This window comes from Coffea eugenioides, chromosome 1 (genome assembly GCF_003713205.1).
Source record: "Coffea eugenioides isolate CCC68of chromosome 1, Ceug_1.0, whole genome shotgun sequence".
Lineage (NCBI taxonomy): Eukaryota > Viridiplantae > Streptophyta > Magnoliopsida > Gentianales > Rubiaceae > Coffea > Coffea eugenioides.
The window spans coordinates 49,532,650-49,546,481 of NC_040035.1; the positions used below are offsets into that span (position 1 = coordinate 49,532,650).

General features: G+C 37.1%; 1 protein-coding gene across 1 annotated transcript; it reads left to right on the forward strand.

Annotated features, from left to right (window-relative positions):
- The first annotated feature begins 7,799 nt into the window (after positions 1-7,799).
- Positions 7,800-13,794, forward strand: LOC113751414 (monocopper oxidase-like protein SKU5). Its single transcript, XM_027295431.1, has 9 exons — positions 7,800-8,335; positions 9,713-9,822; positions 9,897-10,167; positions 10,266-10,404; positions 10,953-11,316; positions 11,636-12,001; positions 12,088-12,166; positions 12,757-12,953; positions 13,330-13,794. Exons 1-9 carry the CDS (start codon positions 8,180-8,182, stop codon positions 13,436-13,438), a joined length of 1,791 nt encoding a protein of 596 aa, XP_027151232.1. The 5' UTR covers positions 7,800-8,179; the 3' UTR covers positions 13,439-13,794.
- The last annotated feature ends 38 nt before the right edge of the window (positions 13,795-13,832 follow it).

The following is a 13,832-nucleotide window of genomic DNA, read 5'->3' on the forward strand; positions in this document are numbered from 1 at the left end:
CTTTACTCCCTTTGATCACTTTAAGCATGTTATTGTTGATTTTTATTATAATTTATTCCGTCAACGTTGCTAACGTGCACATTATTATTCATGGACTTAAAATGAGACAAATTTAAGAATTGAGAATGCAAAAAATGTCTAAATTAAGAGCTTAGAAGATAAAATGTCTAAAATTAAAATTTAAGTTGCAAAGCTAAAAAGGGCTACAAAAGCAAAGTTAAAAAAAGTGGAGTTAGGTCTCCTACTAATATAGGGTTCTAACACTTTTGGAGTGGGTCCCCTAGCACGTAGGACCAAAAGCTAGGTACAAGATGGATATATGGTAGATTTCTCGTACCAACTGAAAGGAAGGCGGGGCTTGCGGCGGAACTCGTCCGCCACAAGTGACAAAAGGGCGCGCATTTCACAGCACTTATTACCCGTCTACCACTGGCTCCAATCCAAAGCAAGCTGTTCCTTTCAGATGTATATGTGTATATTGAGCATGCATGACCAAAATCAAAGTAACCACAACCTGCTTACGGGCTTTCACCTTCCACGCATCTTCTTCTTCTTTAACCAATTCATGTCAGTACGTAATTAAGTAGTAGCATGATTAATTGAGTTTAATAACACCTTCCTGGCTTCCACCTTTGATATCGTCCTCTTGTTCTTCTCGTCAGTCAAATTAAAGCTATTGTACCCGGTTATACTTATATATACTAAACTAAAGCATGCAGTAGTATCAAAATTTTAATGTCATATGCAGTAGTTCTTCTGCGTCTTCTGCCGCCGCCCGCTCAACGAAAATACTATAAGAAACACACACTCAAATTGTCATTGCAAGTATATCATGGGATAAATTACAACTAGTTCTACGGTAAAAAAAAAAAAAAAAAATTATTTGCAGTAAAGAGCAAGTCAAAAGGTATAAAATGTCAGAGAATGTAACAGCTACAACATTATAATTAACATAAGACTGAATATGTGATTAGAGATAAATTAAATTTAACCATACACACGAGTCCTACAACTATGTCGTCTTAGGGTCTTTAACTCTTAATCCCTTCAAACTGGATCAGCGTAAGTTGCGTCACGCTACCCAAAGCCAGGGAATATGATGCCAATGAGTTGTGATTTCCGTTCTTGCTTTTACCAAAACATAAAGTTTAGCATTATTCATTTCTTTCTTAGGAGAGTAAAAGCAAAAGTGAGTTTGGTACGGATTAGTAATTTTGTAGAATTCTCGCTTATATTTTAGCGTCAGTTTTAAGTATGAAGATGCCGATACACGTATATACCATCTTATTTATTTCTGTAGGCTAAAATCATGACTTTTAGATTTGAAACTATACTTTAAGTACCTCGAGTATATAGAGCTTGCAGTGATAGGCTCTCCGCAAGATTGGCGGAAGCCAAACCGGCAATACAATTAAACTAACAACGACTACTGTTCCTACCCATTTACAGCAATTACACTTGATACTGTCACAGCTTGTAATCATCATGAACGTCCTGAAATCGAAAAAAGAATAGGGCCCTCTCAAGTACCATGATCATATAGGTAGAATTCCATTTATCAATTTTTTATATGCCTAGCTATCTCCAATGAGAGAGTTGTTTCACCAATTCTACAAACTTTATGATCTTATTTTCAGATCCTTTCATATACTTTACCCTTTTCCTAATTTTATAATTTACTTCATCAATCACATCCAATTCAACCTTTACAACTCAATTCAATTCATGTGCACCGCAACCAACGTGCAGAAATTCACTTTCACATATGAAAGAATCATCAAACAGGAAATAATTTTGCAACAATCCAGTCGCTCTATCATTGTGTCTTGTATTATCTAGAGTGATGGTAAAAACCTTTTTTTCTCAATTTCCCATCATTTTAGAAAACTAATCAGCTTCTCTCAGATAAATTTGGACCATTATGAGGGGGAGGTATACGATGAAACACAGCTATTCTCTCCTGTAAATTCCAATTCCGGCCAACAAAATGCATTATAAGAAGTGATATGTATCTGTCACTCGTAATAGAAAACTATAGGTAAGATGTCAAACAAATAATTCAGAGGGTATAACCCAGTACTGTCACTGATTAAGTAGTATAACTAACACCTTCCTCGGTTCCACCGACCTTTAATGTCCTTTTACTTTTCATCATCAAAAGTTAAGGTACCCGATTAGCAGTAAAGGATGCCTTAATTTAATAAATCCTGTGTTCAAAAGACGAAGCAATCAGTGTAACATAAGTATCAAACGTTTAATTCGTACGATATGCTTCTGCAAAATGTCCTATTCTCGTCATCTCTTGCATATTCCTATGACATTAAAAGTGGAACGAATAGTCAAAATTACCAATTTAAAGACATTAAAATTGGAACGAATCTAAAACTGTGAAGCAACTGGAAATTACGATCAGTTCACGAAATTTTTCAGTGTGACCCCTTCACTTTGGCAAAAAGAAAGAAAATTTGACTCCAACGAAAAAGAGGAAAATGCTTGCACTGAAAAAAACTGAGAAAAGCTCATTGGCAGTAGTATAAACTGAGAAAATAATTCTATTTCCTCTGGTTTCTATTGGTGTACTAACTGAAGTAAGTGGAGTGGAAGCGACAACCCCCATGAAACTTTTCTACAGTGCTCCACTTTCCCACACCACAAGTTTACCGACAAAACCATTCCTATTTGAATCTTGTTGTCCACGATACCACAAAACTTACTACTAAACCAAAGTCTGCATCAGCTTTTCCATATTAGAATTTGCATACTTATTGTATTCACACATTGACACATCTTTATTCTCTAAGCTACTATCAATCAATTCATGCCTTCCGTGAGCTCAGAGAACGAATAGTAGTTTCTCACAATTTGTATTATTAATTGCATGGTTTCAATGACTTATTTTGATATGGTAAAATTGTTGCATGTCAACGCCTTCCAAATAAAAGAAGTGGTTTTGTATGCATATTGCATGTTCTGTCTTGAATCTTGTAGTCTTGTAGAGTAGTTACCTACAAATATTTTTCCAACCAGATCGAGTACAAATATTGTAGTAGTACGCGTACGTAATTTTTCCTTTTCTTAATAATTTTTCCTTATAACATAAGATAAGACTAAAGATGTAATTAGAGATAAATTAAATTTAACCATTCACATGAGTCCCACAACTAAGTAAGTATACCACTCGGTCAATCAGCTACTTTTTCTCTTAGGGTCTTAAATTAAATCTTGACCCCTTCAAATCCAAACTGGACCAGCGTACGTAAGTTGCTTCAATCCACTCCACTATTCGCATTCACACGAGGAAGAAAACCGGATTTTGTGGGGCCATTTGAATGAGCTGTGATTTCTATTCTTTCGTTTACCAATACATAAAGTTCAGAGTTACTATTTATTTCTAATTTCTTAGGATATATAGGAGAGTGCAGAGGCCCCATGGGCCTGTACACGTGGCAGCCCAGGTCGACCCGAGTTGGGCTTGCACCCCGGGCCCACAGGGAGCCAGCCCAGGGTGCGCGGCGGCTAGGGCTCCGGGAGGCTCCCTAGGGCTACCCCGCAGAGGGCGCGAGGAATCCCTCTCAATGCGGGGCTGAGAGCTATCCACGGCAAGTCCCGGAACGTACGGAGGTCGGACTCCTCAACAGGTATAAATGGTAACACATACCTACTGTACAAGGTACGCTGACTATTGGCAACTCACTCCGACTGCTTTACCGTTAGTCCTTCCCTGCTCACCGGACAACTAACTTGACCGTCGGAGCGCCCTCGGGGACCGCCTCGGGGCCCCCTTTGTGAGATCACTTCTTTCTGTTTTGCAGGCTTGGGACGAGCTCTTCCATCAGCACCCCGAGCTTACCAGGTCAGCTCGGTTAAGGGAAGTCCCGTGCTTCTTCAGAGAGTAAAAGCAAAAGTGGGTTCGGTACAAATTATTATTATTATTTTTTTTTTGTAGAATTCTGGCTTAAGCATATATATATATATATATATATATATATCAGCCAGCGTCAGTTTTAAGTATGAAGATGCCAATGCATGTGTATAACACCTAGAAGGGTATAGGGTGTGAAAGCCTCTACTCCTCCTTTTTTTTTTAAAAAAAATTATTTATTAATATAGAAAAATAGAGTTTACAGCGATCAGAGGCTCTCCGCAAGGTTGGCGGAAGCCAAACTGGCGATACTAATTATTAAACTAACTAACGACAACCACTCTTATCTATTTACCACGATTACATCTGATACTGTCACAAATTTCACTATTAGCTCTACCTTTGGTAGAATTTGTTTTTTTCTGTGACAAGCAACAGATGAATGGTCCAACTTCGAATTTTGTCTAAAGGAACTGAACTAGTTGCTGCTCTATGGACCAGGGCTGATGTTGGAGTAAGTTGAGGAATGTTATTGGGCCTGACTAGTGTTTATGTTTCCCTTCTGGTGGTCGGTGGTAAATAATTTTTGTGAACCAATTTCCAAATTCAGCCGCAGGGAAGGTGGCAGTCCAATAACGGACAGGGGACAGCAGCTACCAAGTGATAAACTCCAAAAACCTTTGAGAAGTGATCAGTGTCTTCAGGCTAGGCCTTGAAAGATCTTTTTTAAAATGCCCAAAGAGAATGTGGTGTCTTTCGTATGTAAGCGTTAAAAGAATAAAAATTTGATAGATAATTTTGCAATTTAAGAAAATTCCTGCGTAAATTAAACAATGTTGAGACATTCACGAGCTGAAAATGGCCCAAACAAAGCCTTGCCTTTATTTATGTGCCAAGATGTTCTTCAACAAGGCGAATCAAATTTAGTGAGCCTAAGAGACAAATTAATGGCTTTAAGTTTGTTTCCACCAGAAATAGATCCAGTTAATTATCTGGTAATTAATGTTCACTTTTTTTTTTCTTTTTTAACCCAAAGACAAAAAAAGGTTTGCTACATAGTTCAATGCTACTTATAACGGATAAGTTTACTTATTGGGTGCAAAAAGAAAAAAAAAATTCAAAGTTACATTACTGAAATCCCCTGAACTTTTAATTACTACAATAGACTAGCTAGTTTCTTCCTGCCTATAAAAATCACATATACAAGATTGATGCAGTATTCAAACAAATTGATGGCTACCGGTTCTATCATATAATCCTTGGCGGATGTGCGTCATTCGTGATCCATTGATATAACAAAGCTTCCTAAGAGGCGAGACGCCCCAAAATTAATGAAATCAATTATGGGAAGAGATTGAGGAATTAAGATGCTCTTTACTAAACAAACAAAAGAGAGTGGAATTGACATGATGATCAATGTGTTCACGATCAGAGAAATCTTGTGTTGTTTATTACAAAGATTGAAGGGACAAAGAGTTTGCATACCCGTATCCACGGATGACAAAGCATTAGTCAGTTCAGTATGGTAGAAATGGAAATTATTTAGACATTCATATTCAAATATCGCTGTCGATGTGACAATTGTATTGATGAGTGATCGATATGAATTTTTGCAAACGACTTATGGCTCGAGAAACATGTTTTAATCTATAACAATGAACGGAGTCAAATGCGTTAAAGTTCTCATTCCCATAAAGGGAAAAAAAAAAGGCCTTTTAGACGATAAAAAGGAGTCAAGGGCTGTACTATTGGTGGCAAAATGGAAAATGACTTCACCAATTTTCTTCCATGGTAGCAGGAAATTGAATCCTGATACTCTACTATTTTCATGCATTACGCGAAAATTGGATCGACTTCTTTCAGATTCTGGGACGAAAGGACAAATGCGCTAATGGGTGTCACCGAGTCCAAAAGAGATGAAAAAAGAGCCAACTAACCCACCAACTAGTACGTTTTATTTGATTTTGTGAGGTTTTTGCTACTCGCTTCAATGGAATTAGCAATGGAATCAAGCTGTCCCCAATCTGATGCATCAAAAAGCACCCCTCCAACGTGAAAGACGTTGCTTCAAGTAATTTCAACTCACAGTCTCCACTTATCAAATATTTTTTTAAGAAAAAAGAAAGAAAAGAAGAAAAGCATATTCATGGTAAAGTTTTTGATAATCCGTTTGTACGACAATGGAAAAAGAGAATTAAGATGCTCTGAAAAAATATATACTCCCTCCCTTTTTTTATAACTGTCGTTTAAGGTTTTGCACACCAATTAAGAAAAGTTTTCATTGCTTAAATCTATACACCACTTTCCTTTTATACCCTCATTAATTATTCAATTCACCCATGTTTTCTCTCACTAGGGGTTCAACTTACTGTGAGAACAGAAGAAAGAATATGGAAGGGCAGAGAGAAGCAATAATTACTAGGAGTAGTAATTAAGAATCCTGTAAGAGAGATAAAAGGGTAAAATTGTAAAAAAATAATAAATGCTGCATGGGGATAGTAAAACGACAGATAAAAGTACTTAAGAGCAAATTCCTTAAACGACAGTTATAAAAAAAGGGAGGGAGTACTATATTGGAGGAAGAGGATACCTCAACAGGGCTGCCAACAATCAAACCTCGTAAAGATACCAAAACCCAACTCACTGCCAGATCAGAAACACTCCTCCTGATAGTCGCACATTTTTTGACATCATTCTGCGGTCCATTGGGCCAGAGTTCCAAACTTTCACTTGCCATATCGGGATTGTGTGGCTCATTTAAACTTTTAAGCTAATTCCGATATGAAATTGCAAGGAATAATTTATTCTTCCCCGACATGTAATTTAAAAGGAAAAAAAAAAATCATGCCCAATCCTTTAAAAATCTCCTTTTTCACTGCAATGGGGCCGCGCAAAGTTGGAAGCGAAATCTCTAAACAAGGTAATGAAGTCAAGCTGATCCATTACAAATGTAATAGGTCTTGTTTAATAATGCAATTTAGTAATTAAATTTAATGGATTCAGATCAAAATATAAAATATAACATCTAAATTAACTAAATAGCATGAAACTTCCTAAAAAAAAACTTGCTCTCAGCAAGAAGTAATAGCTTATTCACTTAGTACTTAACAATTTGGTATCTTAAGGAATTCAAATTTTTAAATTTTAAATTTTAGTTTTTAAATTTCAATTTTATCAGACACACCTTGAATGTTATTTTGTTTAATGCTACAAAATATAATCTTTTCACGGCTCTCTTTCTGGTCACCATTTTGACACCTACTTTTCTAATTCCTTCATACTCGATGACAATGATGTTTAGGGTTGCAAGTTGACCAAATTACTCTACTTAAACTCGCATACTCGAACTTGCGAGTAGCTTGATCAACTACTCGATTCGAGTTCAACATTAACAAAGCTCGAGTTAAGTTCAAGTTGTACGATAATACGCACGAGTCGAGTTTGAGTATATATTATTAATTTCGTAGGTTCAACGGGTTTAATCGAGCTTTCAATATATATATATATATGTATGTATATATATTTGTTAGTGTGAATGTCAATTATATCATTTGTTTAAAAATTATACATAAAACATTAATTTTTATTAGGTGAAATTGATTAGGTTTAAATAGACTCAATTGAACTTGATTATATTCTATTACTCTTGATTAGACTAGAATTCAAGTAAAATGAATTGAAGTCGAGCTAAAGATTCGACATGTTCAAATTCGAATTCAAAATATTATTTTAACTTAAATTGAACTCGATCAATGCACTGTTCAAAGTTCCAAAGTTCCAACTTGACTTAAGTATAGCTCTGCTCGTATCCTCGTTAAACTTTCCTGAACTAGGGTGATGCAGGTAAAAATTTCTACTAGCATAATCAAAGCAGAGCAGCATAAAACAGAGAAAGGAACAAAGCCTAACGGCTCAAAATTCAAGATAGGGGGCCGGAACTGAGAAGTGAGGACTGGCGTCTGAGGCCAAGAGACGGCCCCGCTAAGCTGTCTCGAACGCCACCACCACGTGCTTCTTTCCACCGCACAGTCGCACACACTACAGGCACACACACTTCGCTACTATTCCACTGTACTACTACTTGTTACGACATTTGCTCCTTGCATTTCTTCGTTAAACTACGGCTACAGCAATTTGCCACTTTTTGCCACCTCCCAAAAATCCCACCAAGATTCTGTCTTGGGATCGCTAAAACAAAAGCCATTCTAATTCGCCAAAGAAGTCTAAAGAACAGCTCTGCAAAAGTGTCTGCAGAGAAAGAAGAACAGAGGGAAATTCTTATAGTCTTTCTCTTGTTCTTTTGGACAACCAATTCCCATGTACATTTCCTCCTCCTCCAGCTACTATTGCTGTATCTTTTGGTTTAATTGGGTTCTCTGCTTGATTAGCTTTAGCTCAGCAACAGATCCTTATGTCTTCTTTGATTGGACTGTCTCTTATGTCACTGCCTCACCTCTTGGAGTTAAACAACAGGTTCTTTATCCCCTTATACTACTGTTTCAGATCTTCTTTTAGTTGTTTTTCAGATAAGGCAGTTGGTAGTATTATTTGTTTTGCAAATGAGTTTAAAGTTCTTGTTTTAGCAAGAATTCAACTTAATTATTTTTTTAGCACAACAATTGGGGAAATTGGAAAATTTTCCCCCTTGTTTTTTCCTTCTTGCATTGTAATTTGTTTTCTTACTTGGAAAGGTTCTTAAAGTGTGGGTGCAGGAGTCATAGTACCGATTTCTTATTGGTCGTTGATCATTAAAAAGATTGTATAATTTTATCCTCTTGAAAACATCAAGATTGTGTTTATAGTTGTAGCACTATAGTTTTTAATCATCCCTGCTATATTCGGTGGAGAAATAGAGTTCTGGATGTGTTGTTTGAAAGATATATAGCTGAAATTCGCTAACGTTGCCCTTTAGGAGATTAAATGAATTGTTGGACACTGGTTAAAGTAATCAACTTTTTGCTATTTGACTGCCCACTCATGCTCATGCTGCAATAATTAGTTGCTAGTAAATACTTAGCTAAACACAAGGCATCAAGCTAAACTATCCTAAGAAAAATTTGTCTCACGAGAGAATTGTTTCAGGGCAGGATGTGAAAATTGGTGTGCTTTCGGATGTTAGTTCGATTGGCATCTTTCATTAGGTTTCAAAATTCATAATTGAAGTTCATTAATTGTTGGTCTGATAAGGTTGGACATCTTTAACTTTCTTTGAATGTTGGTACTGGTTGCATGGGTGTGCTGGGCTGTCAATAGCAATAGGCATCGGTTTTGAGTTCCCATGAATTTCAATGTACACCTTAGGTTTATATTTAAGTGGAGCATTCATCCATCCGAGTAACCAAGAAAGGTCTCATAAAAGCTTAATTCATGAGCTTTTCCTTCTCTTCTTTTTCTTTATTATTTTGGAAGAAAATAAAAGTAAACAAACATGCAGTCTGGGTGTTAATCATCTAATTTGTACTTCTTTAAGCATAATATAAAACTTGCAATATGCTTTTTCTCGGTAGAGTACTTTGATGATCAGTTGATGTCATTAACTTCGCCCTAACTATATTGGCACAAAGTCTTGCTTCCAATGAAGTTGAATTGCTATCCACATTCATACTTGCTAGTTGGTTATCCTAAATATGCGGAAAAAAGACCCTGTAGATAAGTATTTGTTGTTTGCTCATTTTTCTTTTTCCTTTCATGCAAAAAAATAGTGAGTGAACGATCTGAACTGATATCTGACTTTGGTTTCCCTGCTATTACACATTATCTTTGGGGACTGCCTTCTTTTGGCTTTCCTTTTTTCACTCTTATTTGTCCAAATCTGATGATTGTTTTACTAACATTTAGACCCAATTTTAGGTGATTGGAGTCGAGGGACAGTTTCCTGGACCAATTCTCAATGTCACCACCAACTGGAATGTTGTTGTCAATGTCAAGAATAATCTTGACGAACCTTTGCTTCTCACATGGTATAACATGAAATTATTATATATATCAAATTAATGACAGTGATTCTGATTCAACTGAATGAATTTAACTGCAGGAATGGTATTCAACAGCGGAAAAATGCTTGGCAAGACGGAGTCTCTGGCACAAACTGTCCCATTCCTGCTGGATGGAATTGGACTTATCAGTTTCAGGTCAAAGATCAGATTGGCAGTTTCTTTTATTTCCCTTCCCTATACTTCCAGAGAGCTGCTGGTGGATATGGGGGAATTGTTATCAACAATAGAGATGTTATTGCAGTCCCATTTGAAACACCAGATGGAGATATCACTCTGTTTATTAGTGACTGGTATATAAAAAGCCACAAGGTTGGTGCTAAATTTCTAAATCTTTTTCAGCCTCTCTATACAATTAGGTATGCTCTTTTGCTGTTTGTTGTTTACTTGGGGGTATTTTTGGGCTATAGGAACTCAGAGAGCAGGTTGAAAGTGGAGTTGGCCTTGGTGCACCTGACGGTATCTTAATTAATGGATTTGGTCCGTACCGCTATGATAGTGCAGTTGTCCCAGATGGTATTGCTTTCCAGACAATTTATGTGGATCCAGGTATTTTTCATATCTCTATGTTGTGCAATAATATGGTCAGTGACACATGCTTTGCATTAGTTACAACCTTGAATTAGGGCATCACCCTTACTTACGAGTCACGAACCAATCATTTTGTGATGGAATCATTTGAAGAGCTGGGATCATTTGAAGAGCAGGACATTGAAGACTAGTCTTACCTAGACAGTTTCCTCCTCATATGCCACGTGCATTGTGCAGTATCTATGGGCATAAAATGCAACTGAAATCATTTATTTCAATGTTGCAACAATGCCCTGGTCCACTCCTGAAGTTGTCCATATGATAGTCCTTTTACATTTCACTTCTAGGTGATTCAAGCTTCGAAGTCTCTCTGAAAACCTATAGAATCAACATGCCATGGCTTGTTTATATAAAAGGATATCTATAGGAGTTCCAGAGAGGATGGAGAACATACAAAGATATTGATTTTTTAATCATCTGCAGAAGTGACATTGTGTTTGTTTTGAGTTATGTTTATTACATTGAGTTTATGACGAAGTGTGCATTCTCATCATGCAATGCAACAGGGAAAACATACCGTATACGTGTACACAATATTGGTATATCTACTAGCTTGAATTTCAGAGTCCAGAACCACAACTTGCTTCTTGTAGAGACCGAAGGATCATACACAGTACAACAGAACTACACAAACATGGATATCCATGTTGGTCAGTCATATTCATTCTTGGTCACGATGGATCAAAATGCTAGCAGTGATTACTACATTGTTGCCAGCCCACGTTTTGTGAATTCCTCTGCTTGGACTAAGGCTATTGGGGTTGCTATCTTGCACTACTCAAATTCACTTGGACCTGCATCAGGTCCTCTTCCAGACCCTCCTAATGAATATGACACGTATTTCTCAATGAATCAAGCAAGATCCATAAGGTTGTAGTGAAACATGGATTTAGATATTAGAATTTTTTCTGAGACTCTGCTTCATTTTAACATTGCAGTCAATTACTAACCAGCAATGTTTATTGGAAAGGCCCTTCACAATCATCAGCAATGCACATTTTTGCAGCTCTTTTATGCAATGTTTACTAAAACCAGTATCCAGAGGAAATGTTTTTATACTCCCAACTTTATCTGCTTCATACCTTCTCCATCTTGGCATTCTCTTGTTTATATCTTATGTTGGTACTCTGACTTTCGTCATTGTTTTATGGTCTTATTGTTCTTGCAATATCTTGACGATCTTTTATAGATGGAATGTTTCTGCTGGCGCTGCTCGCCCAAACCCTCAAGGATCTTTCAAATATGGCCAGATCACCGTGACTGATGTGTATGTGATCCTTAATAGGCCTCCCGAGCTTATAGATGGAAAGTGGCGTACAACTCTTAATGGTATTTCTTACTTAGCACCTTCAACACCTCTCAAGCTTGCCCAGCAATTTAACATTCCAGGGGTGTTCAAGCTCGACTTCCCAAATAGACTGATGAACAGACCTGCAAAAGTTGACACATCTGTAATCAATGGCACTTTCAAAGGGTTTATGGAAATAATATTCCAGAACAATGACACAACTGTCCAGAGTTACCACTTGGATGGATATGCTTTCTTTGTTGTAGGGTAAGCATGCAGGTTTGATGAATATGACTTTTTCTAGTTTTCAGAATACTAAAGATTGAGCAGTATTGTCTTTCCATGAACTGCAGGATGGATAATGGTGTGTGGACAGAGAACAGTAGAAGCACTTACAACAAGTGGGATGGTGTAGCTCGCTGCACTACCCAGGTATTCCTAGTCTGAAAATTTTGACTTTGAAGTGTCTTAGATTTCATGACTTGGCGTATGTTAGAGACTCAAGTTCAAAAGCCTTTCCCCTGCTGGATTTTAGTTTTACTGTTGCATAAAGAAAACGAAGTCTTTGACAAGGGAACTGGAAAATTCCCACTTTCGTTGTTAGGCGACTGGGGGTTCTGGGCATGGGCATAACGGGCTTCCAAAGATGCCACGTATCTATACATGCCATGTAGTATTTGGACCAAAAAAAAAATCCTTGATGCAGATTTAATAAGTCTTTTGCTTATGTGAAGATATATATATATATATATATATATTTGTTTGTTTTTAGCATTGGCAGTGCATGAGAATTTCTGCTCAGACTTGACATACATATCCAACATATTTGCATCTGGACTAATTAGAGGTTAAAAGATTTTAATCTTAGTATGGAACTATCCCCCCTGCCACCCTTATTTGGTGGATATATGTTTGATAAATATAGTTGAAGTGGCTAAAATTAAAATCTTCCCTGTCCAATATTGGTGTATGACAATTTCTGAATGACTTGGAATTCTGATAAATGGGTGACTTGGGAACAGGTTTTTCCGGGAGCTTGGACAGCCATATTAGTTTCTTTGGACAATGCTGGTATTTGGAATCTTCGTGCACAGAATCTTGACTCGTGGCACCTAGGTCAGGAAGTTTATCTTAGCGTGGTGAATCCAGATATGGACAAGAACGAGCTTCCTTTGCCAGATAATACAATATATTGTGGTGCACTCTCATCTTTACAGAAGTAAGATGAACACCTTTACGTTTTCCTTGCCTCTGCTTAAATTCCATCACTTTTGTTTTTGGGCCACTGATCTTCAGAAAGGTTAGAGGCTAGTATATTTGGGTATAGAATATAGCTACTGGATAGCCTTGATTTCAGTTCTGGTCTCAAAAGATGTTTACTCTTACAGTGCATGCATTACATCCCTTTTAATTTGCTTGTTTACTTCATCCCGTCTTCTAATCAGAATCCTAGTCATATTGAGCTGGCTGCGCAAAGGTTTGAAGAACAATACTGAGTTCAGTTTATCAAGAGAACACATGAGCAGGCATGGTATAGAAACTTATGGCAAATATTTTGCTCTAATAGTACCACCGTCTGCATTTGGATTTTGCAGAGACCAGGCCCAGAGAGTCAACTTCTCTCGTGCATCTCGCTGTCCTGTGGCAATGAAAACCATTCTGGCTGCAGTTTTTTTGGCACTATTCGGTACCTGCTTCACGTAGTAAGTTTGCAGCAAAGTAGAAGCAAGCAAATCAAGCCCAATAGCACAATGGCTAGCACAGATGCATTCTGTAACTTAACTTTCATGGGAAAAGAGGAGAAATCACACGAGTAGTCGTGCTCTTAACAATTTTTTCTTAAAGAGTTTCTTTTGACTTTATGATATTTACATTTTCAGTTTCTTGTATATCTTGTATAATCTAACCTACCTGTGAGCATAATGAGGGATGAGTTTTGAGTGTCATGGCACAGGTTGATTTCTTTGAAAAGGCAAATGAGAGCTGATAAATTGATAATTAATCTTCAGGAACTCTGGAAGAAATATGAAGGTCTTGATTACTGATAGTACTGTTGAGTAATTTACATATATTGACTTATCAGAAGAAAGTACTTAAA